Source organism: Patiria miniata, unplaced genomic scaffold (genome assembly GCF_015706575.1).
Source record: "Patiria miniata isolate m_02_andy unplaced genomic scaffold, ASM1570657v1 HiC_scaffold_5, whole genome shotgun sequence".
NCBI classification, from domain to species: Eukaryota; Metazoa; Echinodermata; class Asteroidea; order Valvatida; family Asterinidae; genus Patiria; species Patiria miniata.
The window spans coordinates 37,231,011-37,250,515 of record NW_024037072.1 but is presented as its reverse complement, the minus strand read 5'-3'; the positions used below and the strand labels follow the sequence as shown (position 1 = coordinate 37,250,515).

The window sequence follows — 19,505 nt, the reverse complement described above, 5'->3', positions numbered from 1 at the left end:
TAAGAGGAGTAGAAAATTGCACAAAATGTAAGTACATGGCAGTAAGCCAATGAGCAACCCTTTGCAGTGTTTTCTCAACATAGAATATATGTAATTTAAAAAATATTTCTTTATATTTTTCTGATTTATTTTTTCATTTTTCCCATGTGGCCATGCATCCTGCCGTACATATCCCAGGTTCTTTTGTCAACTTTTATTTTAAAACATCCATATAATAACAATAACATAACATTTCATTAGGGGTTATATGCCTTTATTGTCAAGTTTGGATTCACATTGATTTCTAGGGCAAGCGTCGGATTTCAGCAAATTTAAGCAAGGTGTCAGCCAATGGTATCCGGAAAATTATCAATAAATTATATAATACGTATTAATAACTTAAAATAAGATCAACAATAATACCAGAGGCAATTACTAAACCTTTACCTTAATTTTTTTTTCAAGGTGATAATCTTAAAACAACTTAGTATTCATCAGAACAACTGGGGTCGTCATAACTTAATTCTAGTAAATGCATGGAATTTCTACTACGCACACAAATGATTACACTTACATCATGCAGTAACTCAATACAATATTTTAGCCAATTTACTACTCAAAATATCAAGGAATTTCCTTTTAAAATTAATAGCAGTCGACCAAAATTTAATACAATCAAGATATTTTGTGCAATATATTTTCTATACACAATATATACATACAAACCCTTTGCATGCATGCAATTGCAAGGCTGCGTCCAAAAAGGGCCGTTTCTTGTATTTTTTTCACAGCAGCATTTCGGTGTCAAAAACCGAAGCCGTTGCCACAACTAAAAACGACCGATTCGAATTGGGACTTGGACTTGAATTCTTAAACGCAATATTTCTAGTGAGCACATTTACCAATGACTTTTGATCCGGTTGTTTGCCAAAGTGGTAACATTTTTTTTTAATTTATAAACCAATCCGTTATTCCGTAATGTCACTAGGCCTACATTATCTTTGCTAATTTGTTTAATGAACCTGAATTCAAAGCGTCTTTTCCATCCACCCACACACTGTGAACATTACAGGTGAACTAAACAGATCTAAATAAGTACCGTACCACATACGTATATGCAATATACATGCAAACTATACTTAAATTCTGTGTAAATATTATGTACTTCATTAAGTGATTAATATTATTACGATGTTAATAATTTGTGAAGTATAGTAATAATTTCTGTTTACAACATTTATACGCCAAACACAAAATCCACGTTGGATTTCTCCGCTGGGCGAGTGGCAAAAACGGGACATTACAAAAAGACTATAATAAAAAAAAAGTATAACAATCACACGATCATTTTCCATTTAATCCTCGATTGCTGATAAATGCTTTTGATACCTGCGCGATGGATCGATATGGTGTTCAATTCAAACGCACCGCCAGGAACCTGCTTTCACATCCGATTGGGTTTGACTCCCCAAGAAAAACAAAACTAGGAGAGAGTTTAAAAACGACCCTTAAAGATTCATATTGTCAAATTTATCGATAGAAGGATGTAATTTGTCATCCTGACAAGACAATTACACTGCAAATACTGTGTTTAGCAATTACAAACTTTTCTAAACACTTTCTTGCTATCACTTTGCTAACATGTTTAAATACTAGTATTGATGGATACTGTTTAGCAATTGGGCACGTAATTTTTAGCTTCTAAACATGTTTACAAAGTGATATAGCAAGATTGTGTTTAGTTGCTAAACACACCTTTTGGAGTGTACTTGTTCAGAGAAGATAGCAAGGTTTTACCTAGTCCAGATGTCATTCCACGAGGATGTTCGAGCGCGAACTATGATTAACTTTGGCTTAAGCGCAGGCGTAACACACTTCACGAATCAACCACTAGTTGACCACTGGTCCTCGATCGAACTTGCCCTTTCTACCAAACAGTAAATTGATATGAGCAGTTAAATCCTGTGAAGTCATTTTCCCCTGTATTTTATCTCTTCGGTATAATGTTGTATTTTCGGTGAGAGATCCACTGTAGTAAATCACTGTTCTTTTTTATATTAAAAAAACCCCGAAACTTGAAAATTATTAAACAAATAACCAAAACACAACGCGCACTTTTACTCTGACAACTTCTGACTGGACATTTTTTTTTCAGCAGTCAATGTGACCCGCTCTGGAAAGTGAAAAAAAAAAGTAAGTTCTAAAATAACTTGATGCGTTCACACTTCTTGCCCGTATTGCCACAGTTGACTCTAAAATTGTCAAAATGTTGGAAAGATTGGCTTTTCCAACGGTTTCTAAACTTTGGCTATTGCAGAGCAGAAACTAAGACCTAGTTTGATTTGGAAAAAAATGGATGAATTTGTGACAAATCAGATTGTCAAATCTCGTTTAAAAAATACAAATGTTATTCCTTCAACGTAACTGGCCAACTGTCCCACCGGTCAAAAGACCAGTCATTCATTTCAGCAGAGCGGGTCACATTAAACATAATACATTTTCGTCACCTGTTTCATGTAGTGCATTCATGTGAATATCAATATCATTTTCGTTGTGTTATTTATCTTTTTTACCAAAATGTTTCGATTTTAAAAGAGAAAATGATAGACACATGTGTAGTGAATCCCAGTTGATGATGAAACATGACATTAATATTCACATAGGCCGGATGTCATCAGTGACCTTTGACACGAGGTCAAGCCTCCTACATGGCGGGGAAACCGGAGAGTCTGGGTGCCTTCTTAGCAACGAGGCTATCGATGTACGGTTGGTTGTCAAGGTAAGGATTGAAACGCTGAAACAAAAGGAGAAGCAACGCCTGGGTTAGAGCAGTTTAATAAAACACTCTTTAGTGACCAACAAATAGACATACCATTCAGGGGTTTCAAATTTGCCGACTAAGCGCATGCGCACTGCACCTATGACCATCATTGGTGGCATTGGGGTACCCACAATTCTTCCTGTGTATCCTTCTCAATATTTATGAAAGCGATCAGCAGTCACCAGCACTCACCGGAAATTGTCCGTGAGTATGAGCGAAATGCCTAAAATTATACTTGAGTTGTAAGTCTGACATGGGTATGAGGCTATAGGCCTTTCTTTCGTTTGTAAACATTGGCGCCATTTTGTATGGGCTGCCGTAAACGCATAAATTGAAGCCGTGGTTGGCAACATATTTTTCCAAACAAGTCCTCATAACGACATCAACACATAGTAAAAAGGCATATGTAGGAATTATTTTGTAGCTTTGTTGAAAATGTTGTATTTTCAAGTATCAAATAATATTTTTGTGATCTGTAATGACTCTTCTTCATTTTTGCAGTGTTGGACCTTCCACAGTTTTGCAGGCCGTGGTTGGCAAAAATGCCGTTTGCCAACCAAGCGCAGAAATGTCTATGAGTTCCGTGCGTGAACAAGAGAGGGCGCATTTTGCCTAGCAACGGTGCTTCTTTGGTTCACGCCAGACTTGTATTACTCGTAGCTCGGACTTAGACTCGGACTCGAGTCCGATTCGAGTCCCATTTTCCGTGACTCAGACTCAGACTCGAGTCACGATGATTTAATGACTCGTACTTGGACTCGACGCTGCGGACTCGGACTCAACCTGCGTGATTCGGGACTCGATCCAAAATACCAGAAAACAATAAACATGTAGGCCTAATTACAAATTATTTTGAAGACGATCATCTCCTGAGCAAGCGATATATCTGTGCAGAAGAAAGGCATACTTTCATAAACGTGAAAGTGCTGGTCAGTGGACAACAACCGTCATACGTGGGACTATGAAGTCTGGGGAAAAAATCAACCTTGTCAGTCGACAAAATCTGTGTACGTGGAATAGATCAAATATTTATTATATTAGTCAAATAAAAAATACCTTAAATGAGTACTGCATAATGGACAGTAAATAAACTATGTGTATATATTTGTATATGTGTGTAATTATAAATGTATCAAATTCAGCAACACAATCTGTGTAGGGCCTAGTTGGAATAGATTAACTTATCTATCAGTCAAATAAGTACTGCATAATGGACAGTAAAATATATATTTGCATATGATATATGTATAATTTCGATTACAGAACTTAAGCACCTGCTATTATCCACAATTATCGGTTACTTATGTAATACATTCACACAGCAATAAAGCACTGAGCTATACAAAAATGTCTTGATCACCGAATAGTTACCAAAATATAACGTATTGAGATAGAATATAGGCAATAATAAACCATTGTTTAGATTAGAAAGCCTTGCAAAGTCTTCTCATTAACAATTTAGTCAGCCTGTATCATTTAATACATTCTTTTATGAGTTGATCAAGGGAACAATTTAGTATGAGCCTACAATACAATCGTAAGCCAAGACAAGTGCCAATAATGGCGGATCTAGGGGTCATATCAACCCCCCCCCCCCGTTTCCTGAGAAGTTAGATGCAATAATTAATGCTAAATTGCATTAAGCTAAATTGCATTAAGCTGTTCAAAACCGACAATTATGCACACAAAGGGCCAATATATGGTGCTTTTCAGGGCGATACATGTGTGAAATTCTGAAAAAGGCACCCAAAACGGCAGATGCCACAAAAAAGGGCACCACTTCTTTTTTGAAAAGGGCACTTGGTCAGAAAAAAAAGGCACTTCTTAAAAAAAGGGCACTCTTTACAAATTATTGGGGGGTAAGCCCGTTGAAAAAAGGCCATTTGAATGGAAAAAGGCAGTCTTTACAAAGTATTGGGGGGGGGGAATACCCCCTTACCCCCTCGCTGGTTACGCCTATGTATTAGCACCATAATACGTGTGGCTGTTCTTTTCCTGTATAACTAGACTGTCAGGCAAATATGTCAGTCTATTTTTACTTACACCCCCGTTTACTGACGAAACCCGTGTCAGTTAACAACGTGTGTCACGTGCGTGCAGGCATACTAGGAATAAAATTATTAAGTTTGGCCTCCAAACTCATTGTCATACTTTTATGACTCCCATAAGAAAGTATCAAATTCCTAGGGCAGTAGTTTTGTGTCAAAACTTTAACAATTAAGGGTCTGCGCTTTTGAGTGTTACTGGTTTCTATTGAAGTATGTTTTGTAGGTGAATACATTTGGCACCCCCACATTCCTTTACAACACGGTGTGATTGAATGAGGATCAAAAGTAAGCCCACTGCCTTACTTTCTAGTTGAACTTAAGTTAAACGAGGTCAGGGCCATAGACGTTTAGTGTTGTATCAAATAAAAAACACTCCAAATCTTTACCCCACGAGGAAATAACAACATCCGCAAAGTTGCCGTGTTTGTAGCGGCATGGCAGTATGAAGGATCGTATTGTGTAACTGGATATGGAGCAAATTCACACACGAAAACAACTGAATGAGAAGCATATTCTGGTTTGGTGTGGAGTGGTTTCTAGAACTCTAGCTATTTACACGTTTTATAATATACACTTTAGGCTACACTGTAAACAAAACCCGTAAAAACACTGTCCATTTCCTGTAATTGTTACGGTTTCTTACCGTCATTGCTCGAACCATCACAAGAAAGAATGTAGGACGTGAATTTCCCGTAAAACTTGGTGCCCTGACGCAGGCTGGGATTTACAATGTTTTGTATTCGTAACCTTTCAAAACCTCTCCCCTTTCAAAACTGTGATTCGTATATACACACCTGTAGTGCATAGGCCTACACGCAATGTTCGCTACGTGTTTAATACATACAAAGCTGATAATTGTGCTGTCAAAGCTGTAATGCTTGGATCAGGGGTGCATCCAGGGGTTAGCAGCATTTTTTGGAATTTCTTTGGAGAAAAAACACATTTTGAACAGAGCTGGGGGGGGGGGGTTGAACCCCCCCCCCCCCCCTCGGCGCCTGTGGATATTGCAGAATTTGGAGAGCCAAGCAGCTAATCATGCGGTGTTGACCAGCAATAGGACGACCCCTTTGTGGGATCAGTAAAAAGTAAGTTGTCATTACATAACAACTTACAGATGCTAAGTAAATTAAAGATAAATTCACCTAATATGATATGAATACCACTATATACGCGTATAAGACAACAGCTCCGTGTAAGGATCTGCTTTTGGTGCACTGAGATTCTTCTCGATGAGACTCTTAAGATGTTGGTGTCTGATGATGAGGAAGACGTTGATGATTACAGAGCTAATGGCGATTACGAGGATGACAGCGTAGGCAGCAAACCAAGGAATGACAGATGCTTGAGGGTCAAGATTGATACAGGGAGTTGACATGCACCGTTCACAAAAGGACTCTTCGGTTAGATCACCGGTTATCGGCGTATCAGTTGACAACTGTTGCTGTTCTGTCCCAGTCACCTGTTTATCAGTACTTGCACGAAGGCGAGCTTCTGTCGTCGATTTGACAGACATTGTGGACATTCGAGTTGTGGCACTGTCACTATTTGATTCTATCACACGGCAATAGTAAGTACCGGTGTCGTTTGCACTCAAGTTATAAATTGTTAGGATTTCAACCCTTTCTGTCTGAGACTGACTAAGTAGAGTAACTGAGTATCTGGATGAGTTGAGGGTCATCCCATTCCTGACTATCTTGACCTCATGAATCACAACAAGCCTCGACCATTCCATGAAATTTCCCGGCTGCAGTCCGTACGTTTCACACCGCTATTGCACCGATTCACCTGCTGTAGGATCACCCGATGAAAGTTTAGATAAAATCACACTTTGTCCGTTAACTTCGATGAGTGGACTGGTACCGAGAAAGCACCAAACACACAACAAGGACAGCAAACAAGATCCTCGATCCATGGTCAAAGCAGAATTTTTAACAAATCAAAGACGAGTTGTTTGTACTCGAAAATCACAGATAGAGCAGACCATGTAGTGTGCTGTTGATTTTGCAGTTTGAAATTTGTAGTGAAAAATATGAATTTTGTAGTATATATTGAGCTATATGCACTGAATCCGATCGGCGAATAACTGTTTCCGTGTTGAACTGTCCGTGTTGAAGTTGCCGTCTCATGACTGCAAAAGAGTTTGTGAAGTGAACCCTGCAGTTTAACACCGCCATCTGAGGCTAGGCTACGTTTTAGATATGCAAATCATCCACTTAACCTATCGCGGTATAGAATCGTGTCAACGCAGCTTGCGAAATATTGTCCAATTACATGATATACAAATGGACGCGGCACGCGCGAAATTTGAGACAAAGAAAACTTAACAACACCAATTACACGATATAAACCCATCACCTGCTACTTGCGCTATTGAATCAGCATTCAGGAAACAAGTTCCCATCCCAGGGCTTATTATTGGAAACGAGGTTGAAAACAAAGTGGGCCCTGGGGACGAGGTTGCTCGTGACTCGGACTCGGACTCGACCTGCATGACTCGGGACTCGGACTCGGGAGTGGTGACTTGGACTCGGACTCAGTCGGACTCGATGTTTGGTGACTCGAAAACAAGTCTGGCTCACGCACGCTCTTTCTTATTTATTTAATTCTACGTAATACCAGGGATATGGGTATGCGTGGAGACTGTTCCCGAACCTTTTGGGCTTTCATGTGGCTCTGACTACGAATATAGTTACGGAGATGGAAACCAGTTTTTAGAGGCGGGATTTGGGTCCAGGCCAGTAAATAGCCCCGAAATTGCCTACACCGGCCAAATCACGATTTGTATGCCCTCAAATTCTTCGATATTAGAGCATTTTGTGTTCATGAACTTGAGGGTTTGTAAAAAAGAAGGGTTGAAGCCGTGCACATGACTACATTCGAACTTGTATTTCAGTCTGTGAAATTTGGATGAAATTGGGCCCTAAAAGCGTTGTATTTTGCAATGGACCGCAGGCATCGTTTTTCAAAATGGTTATGGGCTTCGGGACTACATGTGTATTTGTAGGGATGATCATCTTTGGATGGAAATTCTCCCAAAAGTCATGGGATTACCCAAAAAAATTGAACAAAAAATGGAAGATGATGATATAAGCTCTAATTTGATGTGTGTCTTGAACACCTCGGAGATTTGTGAGTATTTCTAATAATTTTGGGAAGTGCGCGTTATTACCACTAAGGTCTATGGCAGTCTATTTACTGGTCTGGACCCTATTATGTTCAATATTAAAGGGAATATACATCATTTGCTTTTGCTGTAATTTTCAGAAATGGGTGGAATTGGGGGGTCGGAAATATAAAGCAAATATAGTTACACTAACTTTTTGGAGGTTTTGGGTTCGAAAATGCTATAAAAACCAAGAAAAACGATCATTTTCCTGTAGTCTGGTTCCCTGACTCCATATAAGAAGAAACAGAGCAGTTTACATACATTGGGGGAATTGTAAGGTCAGGGAACCAGTCTAGCTGGCTCGTACCCGTTTATAGGTTTGTAATCGATTGCAAACAAGTGCAATGGTCAATTGGGGCCAGTATTTGATAAAAAGCCAGTTGTTTCCAACGCTGATCGGCCGATCAGCGTTGGAAATTGATACAAAAATACCACTTTTCTTGAAAATGACAGTATACCAGGTGCCATAATTTTACAGGATGCTTTAGACTGTCATTTACCAACATCCTGTTAAGGTATTTCGCAAAAACTTGATAGTTTTATTTTTCGTTGTTTGCAAATGTTGTATATTCCCTTTAAGCAAGATGGCGCCCGATTAAAACCGATTTGCCTCTCTCTTTTTTTACTGGTGGGGGGGGGGGGGGGTGGGGGTACTTCTGCACAAGACAAATAGTAGGCCTCCATGACTGTTTAGGGCCTATAAACATTTTAGTCCATCATGAACTATCTCTAATCATGAAAATGTGGATGAAATATGTGATAAAAATTGTACGGAGATGTTTGTTTCATAATAAATGAAATCACGCACCTTTGTTCCAGATCGTCTAACTCCCAGGCTCTGAAAATTACGAATAATAATATTTAAAAAAACACCCAACATTATTGTTAACGTAGACAGAGGGCGATGTTCATTATTTTGGATGGTTCCCATTTTATCAATTCGTCAAAATCAGTTTCGATCACCACAAAGTTTCAGTCCTTTGTGTTTTGACAAATACTCTACACCACATTATCACCGTTCAGTTTATTTAGAAGTTTAATCTTCAAAGCAAAAACATATTGAGTTTAAGTTTTGCACAAAGCATTTACTTAATATTAAGTCAGTGAAATCAAGCGAAAGACAGGCGAATGTGCAAGAAGAAGTCAGAATAGAGGGTAGCCTGGCCATACAACATTCCAAACTGAAAAAAAAATGAGGAAACAAAGAATGAAAAACAAAGCAAGCACACAAATAAACAGAGGTGAATCGGCAACCAAACAAACCGATCATACCAATCAAAGGTTGAAAAACAAAAATCATATACGCAGCAAAACAGACGAACAGAACGGGACAGACTGGCAAATGAAAGCACACATATTTTCACAATTTTAAAACCGGCGAAGCCCTCAGCAAATCCAAGAGTTAAGGACTCACTCGTTTGGCTATGATCTCGGGAGACTTCTTGGCCACGAGTTGACCTCTCTTTTCACCCTGACTGTACTGATTCTGAGCAAAACGAACCAGACAAACATAATAAAGCCAGTAAGTCAAAACCCTATCAAACACCCCACTAGAAGTTTGCTTGTTCCAGAGGGAGCAAACATAATTAAAGTCTTCTTTGCCCCAATCTCTCTGACTGATTTCCTTACTCACCGACTCATCGTTACCTGTGAGCCGGACAGTGCTATCGTATATGATTACCTCCAACAACAATGTACAGGGTGTCCCCTGTGCAAGCAGATGCCCTTTAATTTTTCAAAAACTTCTTAGCATGAGTATTTCATATTGATGGAGCACATTAATTGTACTCTTGTGTATAATCAGTGGAAATGTATAATCAGTGGAATCTAACAGATTTGTAAAAGGCTATGAGTTATTCACCCATTCCAATGGGATTAACACAGTTAGTGATATCAGTGCATCAGATTGTCATGGGCCTTTTCACTCCGATGTAAATTAAGTCAACTGTGTAAATCCCATCCCATTTGAATGGGTGAAAGCCTTTTATAACCTGTTAGATCTCTGGTTTGCATGAACGGATTTCGATGGCATTTTCACTGACTTATACACACAAGTGCATAATTAACATGTTCCATCAAGATGAAATACTCATGTTAAGTAGTTTTTGAGAAATTAAAGGATATCTGTTTGCAAAACTTTTTTGGACACCCTGTACATGGGCTATATGAAGTTCGGCCCATTGTGTACACAGCTACAGGTGCATGGAACGATTACCAGTGAACAGCCGTGCTGTATTAATTGAGAAGAATGTTGTGGGCTCTGGCACCGGGTCTACAAGGCTGGCAGACAGTCTAGAATTGCCTTGCCTTTTGTTTTAGCAAAGTTTTCGCAAGGCTTAAAATCCCTCCCCCCCAAAAAAAAAACCCACCCTATTTCCCCTGAATCATGCAATATAATGCTTCGAATTGTAAAGCGTATACTGCTAGGATCGTGTGACTCTCCTGAAATGTCCTTAGTAGAAGCGCGTCGCTGATAATTGCATGGCCTTCAACACTATATTTGTTTTAAGATATAGGCCTACACGGGGCCTACATCTACCAAGTAATGAAACACAAAACAGAAATGAATGAGGGAGACAGATAAAAACATTCCTCAGACAGTTGCACCTATACGTACGTATACATTGTATGGATTCTATATATCAAAGATATAACTTGTGATATTCGATGATTGTTGTCAAGTCAACATTCCATGCATCTCAATCAACCAAAGGGACAAACAGACGAACAGATTGACAAACAAACAAGCTAATCGGGCACGGGATGCTTCCAAACTTCTCTTGTTCTGGACTCCGCGAAAGGATCGCTGAGTACCGGGTCTCTCACCCTCCCCTCTCCCGTCATCTTACCCGTTTGAACGGCATGTACTGCTGCTCCTGGGCCTCACCGGTCTGCTGGTACTGACTCACGAAGGCGGCAGTGTTGGACATGGTAGCCAAGCAGCAATTTTCAGCTGTTGAAAGGTCAGATTCAAAGCTCGATCCCATAAAACTATTTTTTTCTGGACCATTTTTTCTAATTAATGCCTTGTGGATTAAGATCTGTTCAGATCTGGGCCCAGTTGTTTTTGTAAGGGAAACACAGCTGAAATATTGCTGAGTATGTTCCCATCAAATAGGCCTACATCAAAATATGTTCCCATGTAACACACGGACTATAGTAACCGGCTTTTGTGCGGAAAAAAACATAGGTCAATCCCTTTTTTTGCCACAATTTATTCAACAATAACAATCAGCTTTTTCAACATGACCTAAAGATCAGGAAAATCCGTCTGATACGCGGACATAGGGCCTAATGCAAAAAATCAGGTGGTCAGACCAAAGGATGGATGGGAAGGCTACAGTAGGTAACCACTGAGTCTTATGTCTCACCAGTTTGCATTTTTTTTTTTTAACACAATCCAGAATTTCGTTCCTGAGTTATTTAAAACAATATCGAAAAGCTGTTCAAAAATTAAGCCCTTTGGCCTGTGTATGCGTTGACTTCATGACAGTGTCAACAAACCCACTTTGAAAATTGAAAATGTTTGGATCCTTCACTGAGGCGATCACACATTCTTACATTCAGTGCAGTCCAGGGTTTCCGCTTCATCGTCCTGCCATCCATTCTCGCAGAAACACTTCAGCCGGGGGTGAAGGGTAGACTTCACGCTCTCCTTGTCTGCAAGACAAGAGGGGGATATTGCTTGACTGAAGCTATGGACTAGCGTGATCGAGGGCGTGTTACACATGATCAACATACAGCAAGGCTTGGGAGTTAGATTGTCTTTTCTTCTCAGTTGTGGCCCCTGTTGAATTAAATTATTTTTCAGCATTGGACGAGCATTTCAAAGAGGCACTTCATGAAAATTGGCCAACGATATGTTGCATATTGACGGGTTCCAACAAATCTTGAATTTTGAGGATTCTGCTCCTATTTCTCCTATTTTTGTGACTGACAAATTGAGTATTCGGTGTATGTTACTTTGTGTTACTTCAAATACATGTAGAACTTTCCAAACTCGTCAGGGGAAGCAAAAACACGACATACCTCTTTTCCAGCAGAGCAAAACATAAGAACTTACTCCTGTTTACATGGGTTTTCAAGACTGTCAAGATTTGGAATCGGTTACCGATACCAACTATTAATCGGATTTGATGCTGATTATAGCCGCAGCGTCTCGGGTCTTTTCTGTCGGGAGCGGAGCACATTGGCCCAATCACTTGATGGAAACTTGACAACGATTAAGTATTGTTAAAAGTGGTTTTAAACTCGTTGAGGATGCGGCATCTGACCTTTCTCGTCCATCGTCTTGGGGCAGGGGTTGGGCGGAGTCGAGTAGCCAGCGTGGACCTCCGGTATAGCCACCTGTTTGTTGGGGATCTTCCCGGCTGATCCAAGGTGTTGTTTGCCTTCTCCTGCTCCACCTGGTTGGGAAAAGTGGATTCTGTAGTGAAACTCCCAAAATGTCAGACGTTTACTTGAGTCAATCACAAGTAGCAGGGGATGAACGTGACAAAGGGCTGCCATTGTCACAGCTCATTTGGAAAGCTCGTTCGTTGACTGGCGATTGGATAACTAATGAATTGTGATTGACTTATGATTGAAGTATGATTGACTTGTGATTGACTTATGATTGAAGTATGATTGACTTGTGATCGATTTGTGATCGACTTGTGATTGACTTGCGATTGACGTATGATTGACGTATGATTGATTTATGATAGACCTTTGACGGACTTGGGGTTGACTGGCGACTGATATCTCAGTGATTGCTATTATTGTCTTGTGTCTGACTTGTACGATTGGCCTGTGATAAACTAGTGATTTAATTGTGATTGACTCGTGTTTTACTTGTGATGGACTCATGATTTACATGTAATTGACTGGCGATTGAGTTGTGATAGAGTTGTGTTCGACTTATGATTTACTTGAGATCATCTTGTGACTGGCTCGTGATTGACTTGATCAAAACTTGCTCAATGCTCTCAAATCATTTCTCGGTCAAATAAAACTCGACCGTCAACGCGTCATGCGTGCGAATCAGCCGCATGCACAAAAAAATAGCATAAATATACGGGGTACAACAGGCAAGGATCGATTATTTTACCTGACACAAAGGTGTTGGGCGGAATGATGAGTTTGTTCATGGCGGCGCTCTCCTCCCTGGTTGCCGGGCCAACCATGGCATCCCCGACGTCGCCTAGCAACGTATCCCTCAGGTAGCTGCGCAGGGCCAGTCGGTCCGAGGAGCTGAAGGGGTAGGCGCCGCAGACCAGAAAGAGGGCGCTGCTCAAGACTGAGACGACGAGCGAAAGATTCATCTTGGTCACTGATGACAGAAAAAAGAAGAAGACAGGAACCCAGACGGAGGTTACAGATCCATTGCAGTTATTATAGAGCAAGTTGGGGAGCCAGACAGCTAAACATGTTTGCGGTTGCAGACCAGTCAATAAACTGAAATAGACCCCATTGATAAATACGCCCACTTCCGAAATTTAGGAAAAATACTCACAAATCTCCAAGGTGTATGAGACATACATCAAATTAAAGCTTATTCATCATCTTTCAATTTCTGTTATTTTTTTTTGTGGGGGTGGGGGTTAATCAATGACTTTTGGGAGAAAATTCCATCCAAAGATGATCACCCCTTAAAGTAGTCCCGAAGCCCATCGCCATTTTGAAAAAAATTATGACTGCGCTCCATTTCAAAATAGACTGAGCAATTTTGGGGCCCAATTTCATCAGAATTTCACAGAAATACAGCTCGCAGTCTTGGTCATGGCTTCACCCTTTTCTTTACAAAAACCCTCAAATTCATGGCCTACAAAATGCCCACATGGCACAATTAGTTATTCATGTTATCTTTTCAGAAGAAAAATGGGTGATGAATGGAAGATTAATTCCGAGCAAAATCAAACACCTGCACGATGCCCGGTTCATTAATGAATGCATTAATTCGAAAATGTACAAATATTATGTGACAAGATAATAAGTAGCAAATAAAACAAATTCAACGAGTACAAACAATTAAAACATTTATTTAAATCAAGGAGAATATTTCAATACTTGGTGCAAAATAATATGTAACAAGAAATACATCTTGCGACTGAATTCATGTTATATATAAAAGTCGATATCGCATTATATTCAGCTGAATTCTTGGTTCGTGGGTTTTACACCAACATTTTTAAATCTGGACTTTCTGTTCTCGCAGAATGTCAAATATTGGCGCAGCGTGGCATGAAATGTTCACGAAATTGCATTGTCCGTGTTATGAGCGAGAGTTCATGCTCAACCAACGGACGTAGTGTGAATGAATTATAAAGACTATTGCCAAACGCTTTCTCTATTTATTATGAACACCAAATTGTCATACAATCTGTCTTTGCACAGCCGAGATCAGCGGTGCGTTATCTGCCTCGCTCCTTCCATAAGAAAGTAAAACAAATTAACCCTTCATATAACTAGTCGGTATCCGATGATAAACAACGTCTCTTTAGAGGGGGGGGGGGGGGGGGCTCATGCCATATTTTCAATGGGGAGCGCAAATAAAATCCTAAAATCATTCACACTATATTAACTAATGCACCCTTGTCACGACAATTTCTTTAGGGGGAAACCGTTCGCATGTACATAACAATCCTTCTTTTTGCTAATGCAATTTTTTTTTTACGGAATTTATTTTGGGGGCTAGACAACATTTTTTTTTGGGGGGGGGGGCTACAGCCCCCCCCTAGCCCCCCCCCCCCCCCTAGAACCGCGCCTGGTCTCCAGACCGCCAAAATTTAGTGGTGTTTTTATGTTTATTAATTATTTTTTTACAGGTGTGGGTCACAGGAAACCCTAAATGTCTCACATTTCTGGAGGAAATGTTGACAAATATTCCGCTTAGTGTAATTTTGATCCAAATAATTTTCCAGATGTTATAAAAAATTTGGGGAATATCAAAACTATGCACCATTGTGATGTGTAAAATGATTTCTCGAAAATGTTGTGTTGATTGGCCATTTTGTTCACATACGGTTTTCAGACCAGTTGAACGATTTCAAATTTGAACTTTAGAGAACAAGAATACTTTTTGTTCACGAAAAAAATAAAAGTGCCCCTTTTTCAACGTTACACATAAAATGCTCGGTAATCCTGACCAGAAATAGTCATTTAGTCTGATTTGCAATTGCACCTCACGGACCCCAATATGCCTTGTCAGTTTGACTGTTGTTGTTTAATACATATGCCTAATTAACGTTTCCATTTTTTAAAGAGTGCATGTGCCATTTTCTACCCTCCATTCAAGTCGGGAAATGGTATTTATTTTGTTTAATTTAGATTTATTTTAAAGAACTGCATGACATCAATCTCTCCTCTCCCATTTCAACGTTGTTTCTAAATATTTCATCATTTCATATTTCCGATTTCTGTTCAACTATTGCAGTATCTTTTAGATTTAAGCTGGAAATCGGTACCAAAAATCACTCCAAAATACCTCAAATGAAACTGCAAATTAATCTTTGGACCTTCCAGGCAAATTGCCTCATATTATTCCAAATTCCATCATCACCCCTCTTCCCAACGATTGGCGAATAGCAAGCACAATAGCCAGACCTAAATGGTCCTAACAACTATTGATTAAATCTACGTTCATCTCCGCGGTGCATTCATTACATCGTTCTCATGGAGCAAAAAGAACGTCGGTCTACCGTAACTGACGATTATTAACAGAATATGAAAACGTGCGTGGGTTGAAAAAAATGTTTTTAGAACACAAACTAAACGGCATATTTGTACAGTTTGAACAGCAGGCCCGCAAAAGGCTTAGCCTATGCCCTGACACAGTGCCTTATTTAATATCAAAAAGTATTTTGAGAAAATTAAATACACACTGCTCTCCTATGAAATTTCTTGATGCAGACATGGATGAACAGAGCTATGCGTGCAACGTTTCAGAGGTCATGCAATGCATTATCCATCCACTGTATTTTATATGCCGTGATATAAAATTAGCATTTTGCAAAAAATTCTCATTGCAAAAGCACAACTATTCTTCATCGTAATTTCATTACTCCTTATGAACCAACGTATGATTAATACTCGAATCAATCTGAACATATTTGCACGGAATCTCCATATTATCACACAACGAACAAAGACTCATTTTTGCTGTTACTTTTCATAATAGTGGCGCACCCAATGGAGGGGGGGGGGGCTCTTCTTCTTTTTTTGGTCAATTTTGATCCCTTCAAGTTTGACCGTGGTGATAATTATGTATGTGGCCTATTTTCGAGTAGCATAATTATAGGATGTAAATGGCGCCAGCAACGTCAAAACAGTCCGTCCCCCCCCCCCCATTTTGTTTTTAAAAACCCTTTTTTTTCTGCAGCCAAAAAATCTGGGCAACATTTTGTTTTAAAAATTAAAATTTCTTTAAAAAAAACTGTGAGCACCCCAAGCCAAATCCTGGCTGCGCCAGCGCCACTGAGGCTTATAGGTTAATAATATATAGGCTTACCGCGTAAGATTCACGCGACCAACACTTATACAGGGAAAATTCTCTCTAAATCAAACAGTGATAAAGGGGACCATAAAATGGCCAAGCCGCATACGGCGGCCGAAGCAATGCATTTACTCAATACACGAATTTGATGGTTCTTAGAATTTAATGTATTACTAGCTATGAGTAGTTATGTGCCACGCATTTCAACATGTTTATTACGGCTGTGCTTCTCACGACAACTGCTTTTGTTTCATCAACCGCTTTAAGATATATAGGCCTATGGTAATTTTTGGATTAAATGTAATACCAAAATATTATGAAATATCTACTGGACTGTTAGTGAATAACAGTCTAAAACATTCTGTAAAATCGTGGCACCTGGTGTGCTGTCATTTTCAAGAAAAGTGGTATTTTCGTATCAATTTCCAACGCTGGTCAGCCGACCAGCGTTGGGAAAAAAGGTTTTTTTTTCTTCAAATACTGCCCCACTGAATTTACCATATTTAGTTAGTCGGCATTTTGTTTGCAATCGATTACATACCTATGAACGGGTACAAGCCAGCTAAACTACTTCCCTGACCTTACAATTCCCCGACGTCTATAAATTGCTCCGTTTCATCTTAAGTGGGGTCAGGGAACCAGACTACAGGAGCATGATTGTTTTTTTCTTTGTTTTTCCAGCATCTACGAACACAAAACATCAAACAAGTCAGTGTACTAATATTTGCTATAAATACCCCCCCCCCCAAATCTATCCATTTCTGAAAATCACAGCAATAACAAATTTTGTATATTCCCTTTAAAGATTGAACTGGTGACCCCGTGAAATTATTCCGTCTGGTTTGCTGTCATTTCGAAAAAAATCTAAACATGGTGATTTCCACTGATCAGTCAATGGTCTGATTTTTGAAATAACGAGTTCTATTGACAAAATCGTGTTTCCAGATCAAAAGGTTGTGCACGTTTTCACTGTTTTCTCGAAAAGTGTAATATTCACTGGGCTAAACTTAAACAGGGTAGGTTTTGAACGTTCTTCTTTGGATTTTGAGTGGTGTTATTATTGGAAACGAATTCAATGCATGAAAAGCAAAATGATCTCACATGCATTTAAGTCAACCCCTTTCAGACGAAAAAAAACCCGACTGTGCATTATTTTGTGCATTTGTGTCTGTCCACTGGTGTATTTTAATTGAATTCGGCATTTTGGTTTGAAAGCAGAAAATGTACCATCAAACACAAATCAATTAAAATACAGAGGAAGATGTTTCTATTTCTCAACAACTTTCGTCTCAAAATCATATCCATTGCAAGTGTTTGCACTTTGCACTGAAAAGGCTTGCATAATTATTGAACATCAATATTACAATATTGATTGTGAATAACCCACTTGTCTTGTTTGCCCGCGCCTGGACGAAAACATTGGAAATCCTGCATGCTATTCAGATTATGTCAAAAAGAACCGCTGACTTTTTGACTGACTAGACTAGACTTGTGTCAAAGGGCGGATCCAGAACACAATCTTTTTGGTGGGGGGCTAAATAATGTTTGGTCTCCAAAAAGTGGGTCCAACAAATTACGGCTTTCGATTTTTTTTGGGGGGGGGGGATTCTAGATGCTCTGTGGTGCGATCTGAGGCAATCTCTGACCACTTTAACCATTTTTTTGGGAGGAAAGGATGGTGGTGTAGGCCGTATACGCAGCCTGCTTGCCTTTATTTAGTGCTTTGTCACTTAAAAAAATAGGTTTTTTTCTGGGGGGTGGCCCCCGCTTGTCCCCCCCCCATCCTCCCTTGGTGTCCATGCACTACATAACAAAATAATAAAGTTGAAGGGCCGGTTAGTGAACTTGAATTACAAGAAGGGCGGCTTGGCCTATGGGAAACTAGGCGGCCAACTGGGACCATCCCCCTCCCCTCAGAGTGTCTTTAAAACAATATTTAGTACTTAAACCGCAAGAGAAGTGAATACTATTGAAGTCGACTCATCCCCTTTCTCTAAGGATTTGTAAAACAAGAGATAAGAAAAAGGAGGAAACATGAGCGCGCCCTGCCTCCAGCGTGTTAAGCCCCTCCTCTCCCCTCCCCCACTTTTGGATTGTGCAACGGACAGCTGGCCGGTTGGCCCCGAGGTGTAAAAATGCCAAGTCCCACATATTCTGTTTGTCGTACATGAAGCATTTTGCATTAAGAAAAAATATTTTTGAGATGGACATTAGTTTTCCCCGACTCGGCAACAGAAATGCACTGTGATAATAAGGCAAAAGGTTGTTGACGAAGAGGTTATAACTTATTTTGTGCATTTCGGCAATTTAAAGTATGTTGAACGAATCGATAAAAAAAGGTATAATGCATCTCTTCATGGGAATATTGGTACAACTCCCTTTACATATATCATGCTAGCAAAATGTTCCGTTCCAGTGATGTTATAATTTTGTCAAATCTTCGTCCGTTCTACTTGCATTTATTTCGGTTTTATTGTCGTGACATCCGATGAAGATGAACAAAATGGCGGCCATCGTACAAGATGGTGGTATATAGACAACATAGGGATGAGCGAATTACATCGCAAATTGTACACGACGGTCACAATTTCAGTGGGTTATTTCTAGGCCTACCGTACATTTCACACATTTTAATCAGGTCAGACTTAGAAAATACATTTTGGTCAGATTTCCCGCCAGATGGTTGTAACCGATCAATACTGTGATTCGTTGACATTTGCCGTTGCAGAACAAGATGACCCTTTTCCCCATCGACAAATCCTTCAAGAACCCGATCCAAGGAAATCATCCTCATCAACAATCTCTGAAGATTTTTAACGACCAAAAACAATGACACAGAGAAGAAGTGAAACAGAATATTAACTCACCTTTTAGATGTATTCCGTTTTATAAATTCCAACTGTTTATCTGTCGACACAAAAAGGGCTCTCTGCAATACTGGAAAATTCGGCGTAGATGATAATAATATTCAGCAATGACGTGACGTGCATGTGACGGGGGACAGAAACGGCGCACAGA

The 19,505-nt window shown here is 39.7% G+C and overlaps 1 protein-coding gene across 2 annotated transcripts; it reads right to left on the bottom strand.

The window, feature by feature from the left end:
• Positions 1-239: 239 nt before the first annotated feature.
• Positions 240-19,505, bottom strand: LOC119741900 (neuroendocrine protein 7B2-like). Of its 2 annotated transcripts, XM_038217842.1 has the most exons (8): positions 19,355-19,505; positions 13,104-13,325; positions 12,289-12,420; positions 11,576-11,674; positions 10,864-10,967; positions 9,429-9,500; positions 8,823-8,852; positions 240-2,773 (listed from the first exon to the last, which is right to left on the bottom strand). In XM_038217842.1, the coding sequence occupies exons 2-8, from the start codon at positions 13,315-13,317 to the stop codon at positions 2,684-2,686; spliced, it is 741 nt and encodes a 246-aa protein (XP_038073770.1). In that variant the 5' UTR covers positions 13,318-13,325; positions 19,355-19,505; the 3' UTR covers positions 240-2,683. The 2 variants fall into 2 exon arrangements, with proteins under 2 accessions (XP_038073770.1, XP_038073772.1); XM_038217844.1 differs by lacking the exon at positions 9,429-9,500 and having other exon boundaries at positions 19,355-19,502.

Bases quoted from the DNA above. Each gene is read 5' to 3' on its own strand.
- LOC119741900 (XM_038217842.1), bottom strand. From the start codon at position 13,317: ATGAATCTTTCGCTCGTCGTCTCAGTCTTGAGCAGCGCCCTCTTTCTG. The intron at 11,675-12,288 runs GTCAGATGCCGC...CTTGTCTTGCAG, and splicing joins CAAGACGATGGACGAGAAAG to ACAAGGAGAGCGTGAAGTCT. The intron at 10,968-11,575 runs GTAAGAATGTGT...ACCTTTCAACAG, and splicing joins AACCCTGGACTGCACTGAAT to CTGAAAATTGCTGCTTGGCT.